Source organism: Myotis davidii, unplaced genomic scaffold (genome assembly GCF_000327345.1).
Source record: "Myotis davidii unplaced genomic scaffold, ASM32734v1 scaffold1047, whole genome shotgun sequence".
Lineage (NCBI taxonomy): Eukaryota > Metazoa > Chordata > Mammalia > Chiroptera > Vespertilionidae > Myotis > Myotis davidii.
Genome location: NW_006298367.1, coordinates 515,705 through 529,233, shown reverse-complemented (window position 1 = coordinate 529,233; position 13,529 = coordinate 515,705). Strand labels below are relative to the sequence as shown.

Sequence of the window (13,529 nt, the reverse complement as noted above, 5' to 3'; positions counted from 1 at the left end):
CATCTTAGATTTCTTTTCTCTTTATCTGATGGATGTGTTTCATCCAGCCATGCTTTTTTTTTCATTTCAGGGGATAAAAAAGATACATCTTCAGAGAAATGAATTAAGGCCATTTCTTTCTTTTAAATATCTTTTTATTGATTTTAGAGAGGGAGAGAAAGAGAGAAACATTGATGTGAGAGAGAAGCATTGATAGGATCAGCTGCCTCCTGCAGGCACCCCAATCCAGGATCAAGCCCGCAACCTGGACATGTGCCTGGACTAGGACCGAACCAGTGATCCTTCAGTGCGTGGAATGATCACCAACTGAGCCACACTGGCCAGTGCCAGCAGTGCTTTTTAGTAATAGTATTTGTTAAGCTAAGTCTGTTTAGTCTTTTGAGCCTCACTTTCCATTTTTATAAAATGCTAATGACAAGGAAGTAACTGAGGTTAAATGACATTGTGGAGTAAGAAGTGCTTTGTTGCCCGGCTGGTGTGGCTGTGGTTGAGTGTCGACCTATGAACCAGGAGGTCACAGTTCAATTCCCAGTCAGGGCACATGCCCAGGTTGTACGCTTGATCCCCAGTAGGGTGTGTGCAGGAGGCAGCAGAGCAATGAATCTCTGCATCATTGATGTTTCTATCTTTTTCTCCTTCTCCCTTCCTCTCTGAAATCGATAAAAATATATTTCTTTTTATAAAAGAAGTGTTTTGTACATGGGTAAAACACATTTTCCAAACATTGATGTATAATAGAATCACTTGGAAAGCTTTTAAAAGGATTGATTCCTGGACCTCATCTGAAAATCTAAATCATTTTAGGAGGTGAGGTCTGATCATATGTATTTTTTCAGAGCTCTTCAGAAGTAAACAAATGTTTAGGAACTACAGATGTAGAGTGTCATGGAAATGTTTTTCTCTACCTAGTGCCTTCTTATGGTTGACCATACTAAGAAGGCTACTTCCTTCAGTGACTTGGTTATAAGCTCCCATCATATCTCAAGGGAAAGATTAGATGTGGTTAGTCTATTGCCATGAGACATCTCAGTACAAAAATAGAATTTTATTTTAAAACTTTCTGCCTTTAAAAATTTTTTTTATTGTTGAAAGTATTACATATGTCCCCCTCTCCCCGCATTGACCTCCTGTAGCCCACTCCCCTCCCCACCCCAGGCTTTTACCATCCTACAGTCTGTGTCCATGGGTTATTCATATCTATATATGTAAAAGACTAAGCAACCTTTGCGACCTGAATGACCAGTCGCTATGACATGCACTGACCACCGGGGGGCAGACGCTCAACACAGGAGCTGCCCCCCAGTGGTCAGTGCTCCCATAGCCAACCTCCCGCTGCTCCTCTCCTCCTTGCCCAACCTGGCCTTGATGGGCCCCAATCAGGGGCGGGACCAGCCATCCAACTTCCCACAGCCTCTCCCCCTGACTGGCCTCAATCCCTGGCCAGGCTGAGGGATCCCACCCGTGCACGAATTCATGCACTGGGCCTCTAATCCTAGCTAATAGACAGAATATGCAAATTAACTGTCACACCTTCACAAATATGGTGGCGCCCATAGCCACAAAATGGCGGCGCCCAGTCCCCTCAACCCCACTGGAGTCCCCTAGTCTTTTCAGCCCATCCGGGGGTGTGGCAGGCACACGGTGCAGCTGGACCTGCCCTCAGCTCTCTAGCCGCCCAGAGCCTGCCCAAGGCGCAGGCAAGCCTCGGATGGTGGCTGCCCAGGGCCACCGAGGCTCAGGTAACCAGGGCCGGCCGTGCTGCCGGCAGTGACAGCAGCAGAGGTGTGATTGGGGCATCACCTTTCCCTGATGGCCGTTTTTTTTTGTACAACTGCATTGCTTTGGTAACTTTGAGGGTCCAGATGAGAGTTGAGTTCTGTTATTTATATATATTTTATATATATAAAAGCCCAGCAACCGGAATGGCAGAATGACCGAATGACCGGTGGCTATGTATGCACTGTTGCAGCCAACCAGCCTGATCCGGGCCCTGATTGGCCTCCACCCTCCACCCCAGTCGCGAGCGGGGCTGGCCAGCCATCCACCCACAGCCCGTTCCAATGGACTTCCATTGGGGCAGGCCAGCCGGACCCCACCCATGCACGATTTTGTGCACCAGCCTCTAGTAATGTTATAAACCTGGTTTGGTATAAATGTTTTTTTGTTCTTACTGTTTTAAATCTGGGCTGTGACCAAGACAACATTTAATTTATTCCAGAATCTACCATGTAGAGTGAAGAACCAATTTAGTCCAGTCCTTATAATAATGATATCACTTTTATAGCACTTAATAAATTATAAACATATCGTATGTTTAAATATAGTAAATGCCTCAGGTTAAGCAGGCAAAGTGGTGTGATGTCATTTTACAATTGAGAAAACTGCTCCTTAGAAATTTAACTGGCTTATCTATGAAAAAAGGCAAGGACAGAACCATGACTGGGACCCAGGGTTTTGGAGCCCAGTGCTTTTTTTATTTCCTCATTTTGTTGTAAACTTGGCCTCAAATTTTTGCCAGAATCAAATCACAGGATGTAAAGTTTGTTAATTCTCATGGGTTTTCTTTCACATGCCCTTGCAGGCATTATGTCGGGCAGAAGATGAAGAGGATATTCGTGCGGCCACCCAAGCCAAGGCTGAACAGGTTGCTGAGCTTGCAGAATTCAATGAGAATGATGGGTTTCCTGCTGGTGAGGGAGAGGAGGCTGGTCGGCCTGGGGCTGAGGATGAGGAAATGTCCCGAGCTGAGCAGGAAATTGCTGCCCTTGTCGAACAGGTCAGTGTTGGACCCACTAGTTCTCAACTCCTTCCTCTGGACTCTGTGACCCTCCTATCTTCCCTGGTAAAAATGGCTGATGGGTGGGCCCTGGGCACCTAGTCCCTCTTCATCACCACTCTTCCTCCCAACAGCTGACCCCTATTGAGCGCTATGCTATGAAATTCCTGGAAGCCTCACTTGAGGAGGTGAGCCGAGAGGAGCTCAAGCAGGCAGAAGTGAGTAGTTCTAGGGGGAGGGATTGGAAGTGGGAGGCTACTGTTTTCTACCCATTACCACCTTGAGTGCCTCTCCCTGACCACCCTGTGGGGTCTGTTGGTAGGAGCAAGTGGAAGCTGCCCGCAAGGACCTGGACCAAGCCAAGGAGGAGGTGTTCCGCCTACCCCAAGAGGAGGAGGAGGGACCAGGGGCTGGGGATGAGGTTTCCTGTGGGACTGGTGGAGGCAGCCACCGGCGCAGTAAGAAGGTCAAGGCCCCTGAAAGGCCAGGGACTCGAGTCAGTGAGCGTCTTCGTGGAGCCCGGGCTGAGACTCAAGGGGCAAACCACACTCCTGTCGTATCCACTCATCATACCCGCAGCACTTCCACGCCTCCCCGCTATAGCCCTGCCAGGGAGCGAGTTCCCAGGCCAGCGCCTAAACCTCGACCCGCTCCAGCTTCGGCTGCTGCAGATCCCATACCAATCCCTGCCCCAATCCCCATTTCAGCTCCAAATCCATTGACCATGCTTCCTGTCCATATCTTGCCTTCTCCCCCACAGATTCCTCCCTCTTGTTCTGCCTGCACACCTCCTTCTGCCTATACCCCTCCACCAGCTCATACCCCACCCCCAGCTCAAACCTCTGTCTTAACTCCTACCTCCCCTCTCTTGCTTGGTCTACCCTCTGTGCCCATCTTCCCCCCAGTCACCAACCTCACCTTGGGCTTAGGGCCTAAGGCAGAGCTGTGTACACAAACATTGGCATCTAGTGAGTCCCTGGAGCTGGCTGATATGACCAGCTCTGAGACTTCCCCGCTTACTCATATGCCCCCTAAGGATCTGTTGCCAGTTGCTGTTGAGATCCTGCCTATGTCAGAAAAGAACGTTTCTCTCACCTCTTCTGCACCTAGCCCAATCCTGGAGACTGGCAGTTTTCCCAATGGTCAAGAGCAGGAGGTACCAGAGCCTGCTGAGGGGACCATCCTCACAGTGCTGCCTGATGGTGAGGAGGTGCCCACGTGTCCGAGTGAGAACAGTGATCTGGCGCTCCCACCTTCAGCAATATCTGATGAGCTACTTCAGTTGCCATTGGAGGCTGACAAGAACTCAGAAGAGCTAGTGGAAGCCCAGACCCCAACATCCAGCCCACAGAAGCTGCAGGAACTTGGTTCAGCTGAGGTTACAGCTCCATCAACCTCATCTTCAGCCACCTCCTCACCTGAAGGTTCTTCACCTGCCCGGCCCCCTCGACGTCGCACCAGTGCTGATGTAGAAATTAGGGGTCAGGGGGCTGGTCGGCCGGGGCAGCCTCCAGGCCCCAAAGTGCTTCGCAAGTTGCCAGGACGGCTAGTGACTGTGGTAGAGGAAAAGGAACTGGTGAGGCGACGGCGACAGCAGCGGGGAACTGCCAGCATCCTAGTGCCTGGGGTCTCTGAGACTGGTGCCAGCCCAGGAAGCCCATCTACCCACAACATGTTGGGGCCAGAATCCTCACCTCCCACCAGTGGGCCCTGTGAAGCTGCTCCCCCATCCATACTGCCCACCCCAACCCAGCAGCCCTTCATAGCTCGCCGTCACATTGAGCTGGGGGTGACTGGAGAGGTCAGCCCAGAGAATGGAGAAGGGGCACTGCTTGCCATCACCTCTCCTGCTATGAAACGTCGGAGGGGGCGGCCTCCCAAGAAGAATAGGTCTCCTGCAGATGCTGGACGAGGGGTGGATGAGGCACCTTCATCCACCTCTAAGGGAAAAACCAATGGGGCTGACCCCCTTATTGTTGCAGAGCCTGTTTTGGGACCCCAGCTTATTCCTGGGCCCCAGCCTCTTGGACCCCAGCCAACTCATAAACCCGAGCCCATCATCCTATCACCTGTGGAGAAAAGAAGGCGCGGGCGGCCCCCTAAGGCACGTGATTTACCCATTCCTGGGACCACTTCCTCTCCAGGGGATGGCAGCTTAGAGAGCCGGACACAGCCACTCCCGATGCCACCAGTCCCACCACTCCTATCCTGTCCCATTGCTACTGTCGCCAACACTGTCACCATTTCAACATCCCCACCCAAGCGGAAGCGAGGCCGACCTCCCAAGAATCCACCATCGCCGCGGCCCAGCCAGCTCCCTGTCTTGGACCGTGACCCATCTTCTGCCCTTGAGAGCTGTGGATTGGGGCGGAGGCAACCCCAGGGCCAGGGGGAGAGTGAGGGCAGTTCTTCCGATGAGGATGGAAGCCGCCCCCTCACCCGCCTGGCCCGCTTGCGCCTTGAAGCAGAGGGGATGCGGGGACGAAAAAGTGAAGGGTCCATGGTGGTGGCTGTAATTCAGGATGACCTGGATCTAGCAGATGGTGGACCAGGCGGGTTAGAATTGACACCTCCCATAGTCTCGGCTCCAAAACTGCGCTCCACCCGGCTCCGTCCAGGTTCTCTAGTTCCCCCACTAGAGACTGAGAAGGTGCCTCGCAAACGGGCCGGTGTCCCAGTTGGCAGAGGTCCTGGGCAGGCAAAGCGAAGCTGCCTGCAGTCCCCAAGTCCCCTGGGGCCTGAGGGTTCAGTAGAAGAGTCTGAGGCTGAAGCCTCAGGTGAAGAGGAGGAAGGGGATGGGACCCCACGCCGCAGGTCTGGCTCCCACCGCCTTGGTGGGACAACCAACCAAGGGGACCAGCGCATCCTGCGCAGCAGTGCCCCGCCCCACCCAGCCGGCCCCACTGTTAGTCACAGAGGCCGAAAGGCCAAGACGTGAGTGGGCTGCCCCTCCACCTAGGCTTTCCACCATGGCCCCTGTCCCTCCACAACCAGGCCTGACTCTGTTAACCACTACTTGAAGTCTTGAGGGGGAAAGCCTCCAGGGAGTCAGAGGGGCCTTCTCCCTTCTTTCCACCAAAGTAGGGGGTAGGAAACTGGTTGTCATGGAAATGGGGCGCTTCACATATTCCCTTCCACCCCACATGGCTGGGCAGTGTTAAGGGTGGCAAGATAGTCTCTGTCCCCACCCCCTTGTACTTGATTCCCCAGCAGTCTTTCACAGCTCTCCACCCTTAAGGGAAGGGGGAGGGACTTCTCTACAATAAGGTTTTTTTTCTTTTTTTTTTTTTTTTTAAAGAAGAAAAAATAATAAACTTAGTTTCTGTATGAGCATCCGCGTAAGGAGGCTTCTGATTTTCTGGTCTGGTGGAGGGTTGGGTGGGAACTTGGGCATCTTTTTTATTTCCCTTCCTCCTGCCAAGATCCTAGTACCTCATCTCTAACCCAGAATTACATATCTTGGAGGTAGAAATGTCCACCCAAGAAGAGGGAAGATGTGGCAAATCTGATCTGGTAGGGCACCTTTCTCTAAACTTTTAGTTTTCAGTCCCTCAGACTCACACTTTTCCTCCTCCCGTCTATTCTCTTGGTTCCTGACGTTCCCTCGAGCCCTCTGATGCCTTAGACTTCCTGCATTTATCTTCCTTGCTCAGGTGCTTTCCCTTTCCCAGAAGGCAGGCACCACTACCTTGGGTTGCTCCCGTCATTTTTCCTCCCTTGCTTTCCTCCATCCAGCCAAACTGGTTTGAGTCAGCTACACCCCCATATGAGCTCCTGGGGCTCTTCAGGTGGTGACTGGCCACCCAACCCCTCCCCTGGGCTTGGCTTGAAGCCCTGAGTCAGCTCCATCTCTACCCAAGCCAAATCAAACCTGAGGCAGAAGCCGAAACTCTCAGTACCTCAAGGCCTATAGCCAGGTAAGAGCCCCTGTTCATTTTACATTTTCTCTGACCTCCACTCCCTGGCCCCTCTCCTTGTGTTCTCCCCTCATGTCTGTATCTGTTTACTCCATCTGAGTTCTTTTCTCAAACCCACTTCTGCAGCTTCGTGGCACATATTCTTTGCTTTCTGCTTATCTTGACTCTTTTCACCCTTTTTATCCTGGGTTGTGTTCAGAGAACTGCAAATGGTTTCATTTTGTCTAGGATATAGGGGAATGGTTGGAGATGGTGGTTTGGTATCAAAGCTCAGAGGACCTGAGAAATAGGGAGATGAAAAATTATTAAGTAGGGCATCATTATGCAGGTTTCTGTGTGGGTTATGAGGTCATTCAAACCCAGTGTTAATCTGATTGTGTTGTGTGGCATGGGTTGAAATGGAGAGGAGATGGCAGGGAGTCAACATAGCAAAGGAGACCCTACTGGGGGATTTAAGGCCTTTTCTGGTGTTGCGTTTCCTCAACTATAAAGAGCTTAGATGGGTACTTTTTCCCTACTTTCTTCCATCTCCAGAATTATCACATGAAATGGCAGTTTTGCTTGAAGTAGGGAACGGCCTAGCATGTCAGTTTCTGAGGAACTTCAGGGAATTGTAGTGCCCTTTGAAATACAGTTTAAAAATCAGACTTTGATAGTCTCCAGTTCCTAGCAGCTGTTGAGATTCTATTTCCTGCTTCTCGATGTGCACCTGTCATTCTGCTTCTCCCCACTTGTCAAAACAATAATACAGATAATGCTGTGTTCACGCTAGCATGTCTTTAAAGACTTGAAATCTTAGGCTGAGAAAGGATTCCAGCCACACATTTCCTCTCTCGGTCTATGAGTCATTAGAGGAATTCCCTAGTAAGGCGGCATTCTTAAGAGTTGGGTTAGGCTACAAGGACATGATTAGAGAGGGGTGGAGTCTGAGAAAGCCAGGCCAAGGGCTCAGTTTTGGGGCTTAAAAGTACCTCGACTGTATCGCCCACAGGTGATGGAGGACGAGGAGAATCCAGTGGAGATCTTGGTGAGCAACATGGAAGCTGCTCATTCTCCATCCCCCATTCGCTGCTGCGGGCTCCGCCTCCGCTGCTGGGCAGCTACTAGCATTATCTGTGGCTGCTCTTGCCTGGGAGTCATGGCTCTTGTGTTTGCCATCAAGGTGAGGAATGCAGTTCCTATGGGAGCAGGAGGGTGGGTGTAGTAAGGCAGTGGCTTCATATCTGATCTGTCTACATTCATCAAACGGTTACTAAGTAAGTGCCTGTCAGAGCTTGGTGTTGGGCCTTGTGCCAGAAGTAAGAAGAAGACATCGTTCCTGCCATCAAAGGGCCCACAGTCTAATGAAAGAGATTGCTGTGAAAATGGATAATTATTAATGGGATGTAGCTCATCAGTACTGTCGTAGAGGAAGCACAAAGTGTTTTGGGAGCTGGGGGAGGATACATAGGGTGGGGCAAAAGTAGGTTGACAGTTGTAAGTACCTAAAACAGTTTATTCTTGTATTATTCATTGTGTTATTTTCCATACAAACAACTGTAAACCTACTTTTGCTCCACCCTTTATGTGTGTGATTAGAGTAGAGTAGGTGGCAGGAAAATAACCTTCAAGAATCAGTGAATTAGGGTGAAAGGCATTCCAGGTAAAGGAAGCAGTGTGTACGAAGGCCTGGACTATTAGTTCAGCCTAAATGGACCAGTAAGAAATAGTGAGAGGTGAAGCCAGAGGGCCCAGATTCCCAAGGGCCTCCAGTGTTATGCTTAGGAGTTTTGACTTTATCATGAAAGTACTGGGTAACCATTCAAAGGTGTTTGCAGAGGAGGGTGACATGGTCAGATTTGTGTTTCAGTAAGATCCACTCTCAAGTCCTACATGGAGAATGAATTAGAAAACTGGAGGCAGCTGAGCAGTGATGAGAGCAGCCTACAGGAGCCAGGAGAAGCTATGAGGGTTTTGAGAGGGTTCCACCATTTCAAAATATCTGTCACACAGGCTAACTTAAACACCAGGCTTGAATTTTCTCAACCCTAGTTGTAAGATGAGGCCCATTGACTAATGAGAACGGGGTGTTATATGACTGGACATGAGTGAAAAATACAAAAATACTCCAAGATAGCTCACTTTTTTTTTAAAAGTATTTGTGTATTTTTTAAATTTTTATTGATTTCAGAGAAGAAGGAAGAGGGAAAGATAGAAACATCAGTGATGAGAGACAATCATCAATTGGTTGCCTCCTGCACACCCCCGACTGGGGATCGAGCCCGCAACCCAGGCATGTGCCCTTGACTGGAATCGAACCCAGGACCCTTCAGTGCACAGGCTGACACTCTATCCACTGAGCCAAACCAGTTAGGGCTAGCTCACTATTTCTTGCCAAGAATTCCAAATTTGGAATGAATCTGGGATAAGTAAAAAAGAATAGGGAATAAAAGGATTGAAAAGTATTTTACCATATATGATCTTGTGCGTTAACAATGGCCACTCTGAAAAGTAGGCAGAGCAGAATGGATAACTTATTTTGCAGGTGAGGCATGAGAAATAGAAACTAGAAAGGAAGGTAGAGGATTTGAATGTGAGGTTTTGAGCCATGACAGGGATGGAGGATTGTAATGGGTCAGTGGGCACTTTGGGACAGCAGCAGGGGGAGAACCTAACCAAAAACCTGCCCCCACAGGCAGAAGAGCGGCATAAGGCAGGCCACTCCGAGGAAGCAGTGCACTGGGGGGCCCGGGCCCGGAGGTTCATCCTGGCCAGCTGTGCTCTCTGGCTTGCTGTCCTCGTGCTGGGCCCCCTGCTTCTGTGGCTGCTCTCTTACATCATCGCCCAAGCTGAGTGAGTGAGGGTGGCCTCTGAGAGTCAGCCGGAACCTCCTGGATCCTGCAAGGCGGCATTACTAGGGTCCAGTGCCCGCAGTGGTCCTCCCTGGCTGGAGGATGGTGCCTCTCTCAAAGGGCTTTGGAAGAGCTCTTCCAGCCCTTTATAAAAGGAACGGCAACTGGGACTGATGAGGGGAGGTCAGCCTGCTCTGTTCTTTCAGTGTTCATCATTCCCTGCCCACCCCGTCCCCCAGCCTACCCCATTCTAGGGGCCTCTACCCAGAGGTGGGGTTGAAGACCAGGCCTGATTTTATTAGAATTTGTTTTATAATAAAAGCCTTTTTTAGTGGTGAAATGCTGTTCCTGTCTACTTGTTCTTCCCCTGCTTTTCCCTGAGACCTTGGTAAGAGCCAGAGTGGGCATCTGACTGATGGCAGAAGTTTGCATCTCCCTGTGCCTAGTTGCTCCATGAGAACGAAAGATTTCTTTTTCTTTTTCTGGAAGCTCTTGGAAAGACCCCAGCTTCTTCCTTATACCTGAAGAGAGACCCAGAGGCCAGAGAGCAAGAGTAGTAGCATCAGCTACTGTTTATTGAATGTTTGATATATTCCAAGCTGTGTTCTAGACACTTTATATTACTTAACTTCTTCAGTTCTCACAATCACTCAATACCTAGTACCATTGTTCTCACTGTATAGTTGAGGAAACAGGCACAGATTATAATGGCACACAGCTAGTAAATGGCAGAGCTGGGATTGAACTCAGACATTTTGGTTACAGAGTTGAGAGAGGAGTGAAAGGATTGAATACAGCAACCATCCCTTACATAGAGAGATTTCTATGATTATATTGAATTTGCATAGCCTTTATCTTGGGCTTATTGATACTTATTTTATATTTTTATTGAATTTCAGAGAAGGGAGAGGGAGAGAGAAACATCAATAATGAGAGAGAATCATTGATTTGCTGCCTCCTGCACACCCCCTACTGGGGATCAAGCCCACAACCTGGGCATGTGCCCTTGACTGGAATTGATCCCGGGACCCTTCAGTCCAGAGGCCGACGCTCTATCCACTGAGCCAAACCGGCCAGGGCTCAGGCTAACACTTATCCACTGAGCCAAACTGGCTAGGGCTGATAACATTTTAAACATTTTTAATATGAGATATATCACACATACAGGAAAATATCCAAAACAAATATAAAGCTTAATAAGTTAACAAAGCAAACATCTGAAAAACTACCACTCAGTCAAGAAATGAACGTTGCCAGCACTTCAGAGCCTGCTTTATGTCCCTTATAATCACTCCTGCTGCCTTTCTTCCCACAGGTAACTATCATTCTGACTTCAAACAATGTAGTTTTCGTTTTGCCTGCATTTGAACATTATATAAATGGATTCATGTGTATTTTTTATCCTCACCCAAGAATATGTTTATTGATTTTAGGGAGGGAGGCGGGGGGAGAGAAACATCAGTGAGAAACATTGACAGTTGTCTTCCGCACGTGCCCCAAACAGATCATACCTGCAACCTAGGTGTGTGCCCTAGCTGGGATCAAACCTGTGACCTTTCATTGCACAAGACGATACTCCAACCAAAGGAGTCACCTGGCCAGGGCTTATGGATTCTTTTTATGCCTGGCTTCTTGTTGTTTATGAGATTTATCGATCTTTGGTATAGCTATAGTTTTCATTCCTGTATAGTATTCCATTGCATGAATATATTACATTTCATATTGGTAGATTTTGGGGATGTTTGCAGTTTTGGGATATTACAAATCATTCTGCTGTGGATATTTTTTATTTTATTTTTTATTGATTTCCGAGAGGAAGAGAAAGAGGGGGAGAGAGAGAAATGTCAGTGATAAGAAAGAATCATTGATTGACTGCCTCCTGCACACCCCACACTGGGGATCAAACCTGCCACCCAGGCATGTGAACTTGATGGGAATTGAACCTGGGACCCTTCAGTCTGCAGGCCAACGCTCTAGCCACTGAGCCAAACCAGCTAGGACTGCTGTGGATATTCTTGTACCTGTCTCTTGGAGTACATATGTCTTGTGAGTGGAATTTTGGGGTTATTTTACCATAATTCAGAGACCAGCAGAGCACCTAAAAGAATTAGAGATTGGGGGGCGGAGGTAAGAGATCAACCAAAGGACTTGTCTGCATGCATATTAGCATAACCAATGGACACAAGACACTGGGGGGTAGGGAAGGCTGGGGGAAGGTCAAGGGGGGAAAAAAGGGAGACATATGTAATACTCTTTGTAGTACTTTAAGCAATAAAACAAAATTTAAAAAAATAATTAGAGATAGAGCACACTGAAGAGAGAAGACTAAAGGGGAAGATGAGCCGTATGATAGTTGTCCTCAGTGTTTCAAAGTGCTCCAGTAAGGGAGAGTGAAGAGAACCCACTGTTGGTCCCAGACTTTAGAATGACAACAGTGGGTAGAAGCCATACTTAGGGCAGTGATTCTCAACCTTGTCTTCAACAATGGAGCCACGTCGGGAGCCTTAAAAAGGACCTATGCCTGAGCTTTACCTTTAGAGATTCTGATTTAACTAGTGTGAGGCGCTACATAGTCTTCCGGACAACACATTCTAGAGTAGCGGTTCTCAACCTGGGGGTCGAACGACCCTTTCACAGGGGTTGCCTAAGACCATCGGAAAACACATATATAATTACATATTGTTTTTGTGATTAATCACTATGCTTTAATTATGTTCAATTTGTAACAATGAAATTGGGGGTCACCACAACATGAGGAACTGTATTAAAGGGTCGCGGCATTAGGAAGGTTGAGAACCACTGTTCTAGAGAGATTTAAGAAACTTAAATTTGCTTAACTTTTTTTAAAGCTAATATTTAATGAGAAGCTTCAGTCTACTAGAAAAGAATATCTCATTCCCCCAAACTGATTAAACTGATTTTAACACTCTGCCCACTGCTCCCCTGGTTGCAAGTCTCATGGGTCCCTTAGAGTTTAGGATATGCATGCCTGTGGGGGAAGATGGGGAGGGGAGAGGAGGATGCTGATGTGCTCCTGGAAGGGACAGTGCCTATTTTATCTATTTAAAAATAATCTATTTCTATTGATTTCAGAGACAGAGGGAGAGGGAGAGGGAGATGGAAACATCAATGATGAGAGAGAATCATTGATTGGCTGCTGCTTGCACACCCCCCACTGGGGATCTAGCAGCAACCCAGGCATGTGCCCGCATGGGGAATCCAACCCTGACCTCCTGGCTCATACACCAGGCCTATTAGATTGATGGTATGGTCAAAGTACTCTGTTAAAAAGGTACTTCGACTCGTTACATGGTTGTGATCCCAAAATGACATTTCTAAGATGGTTGTTAGCAGGTTATATTAATTCATTCTGTGCCTCCTTCGTGGGGAATAGAACTTCCACAAGGGTAGGGACTTTTGCTTTTTTTTCATTGCTGTTAGTCTAGCGCTGTGATTTTCTTTATATATATATATTATTGATTTTTTACAGAGAGGAAGGGAGAGCGATAGAGAGTTAGAAACATCAATGAGAGAGAAACATCGATCAGCTGCCTCCTGCACACCCCCTACTGGGGATGTGCCCGCAACCTGCCCTTAACTGGAATCGAACCTGGGACCCTTGAGTCCGCAGGCGACGCTCTCTCCACTGAGCCAAACCGGTTAGGGCTAGCGCTGTGATTTTCAACCGGTGGCCACAAGAATGTTTAAAACATGCAATACCTGACTATTTAGTCAGGGGCACTGACCTCTTTTCCCATAGACTGTCAAAATATGACAACAGCCAACACTACAATAGCCAGCTGGTATAAATCAAAAGTATACCTACTTTTTGGCCAGATCGGCAAAATTATAACCTATTTTTTTGGTGTGCCCCAGAATTTCAGTAGTTTATGTGTGCCATGAGGTGAAAAGGTTGAACAAATATTCATGGAATGAGTAAGTGAATGCCAGGGTTGAGGTGTGCACAGAAGGCTTATGAAGCAAGTCCCTCCTGGCAGAATCTCA

The 13,529-nt window shown here is 48.3% G+C and overlaps 2 protein-coding genes across 4 annotated transcripts in view; both read left to right on the top strand.

Moving 5' to 3' along the window:
* The window catches only part of SRCAP (Snf2-related CREBBP activator protein), a 38,916-nt gene extending 32,807 nt beyond the window's left edge, over positions 1-6,109 (top strand). For all 3 annotated transcript variants that reach the window (XM_015570688.1, XM_006774087.2, XM_006774088.2), the window contains 3 exons: positions 2,582-2,776; positions 2,911-2,994; positions 3,099-6,109. In XM_015570688.1, coding sequence (XP_015426174.1) covers positions 2,582-2,776; positions 2,911-2,994; positions 3,099-5,714 — 2,895 coding nt within the window. In that variant the 3' untranslated portion in view covers positions 5,715-6,109. The remainder of the gene's footprint in view (positions 1-2,581; positions 2,777-2,910; positions 2,995-3,098) is intronic.
* Positions 6,110-6,344: 235 nt separating this feature from the next.
* On the top strand, positions 6,345-9,864 carry TMEM265 (transmembrane protein 265). The gene is made up of 3 exons (XM_015570691.1): positions 6,345-6,693; positions 7,685-7,855; positions 9,368-9,864. The coding sequence occupies exons 2-3, from the start codon at positions 7,688-7,690 to the stop codon at positions 9,527-9,529; spliced, it is 330 nt and encodes a 109-aa protein (XP_015426177.1). The 5' UTR covers positions 6,345-6,693; positions 7,685-7,687; the 3' UTR covers positions 9,530-9,864.
* Positions 9,865-13,529: the final 3,665 nt, after the last annotated feature.

Bases quoted from the DNA above. Each gene is read 5' to 3' on its own strand.
- TMEM265 (XM_015570691.1), top strand. From the start codon at position 7,688: ATGGAGGACGAGGAGAATCCAGTGGAGATCTTGGTGAGCAACATGGAA. The intron at 7,856-9,367 runs GTGAGGAATGCA...CTGCCCCCACAG, and splicing joins CTCTTGTGTTTGCCATCAAG to GCAGAAGAGCGGCATAAGGC.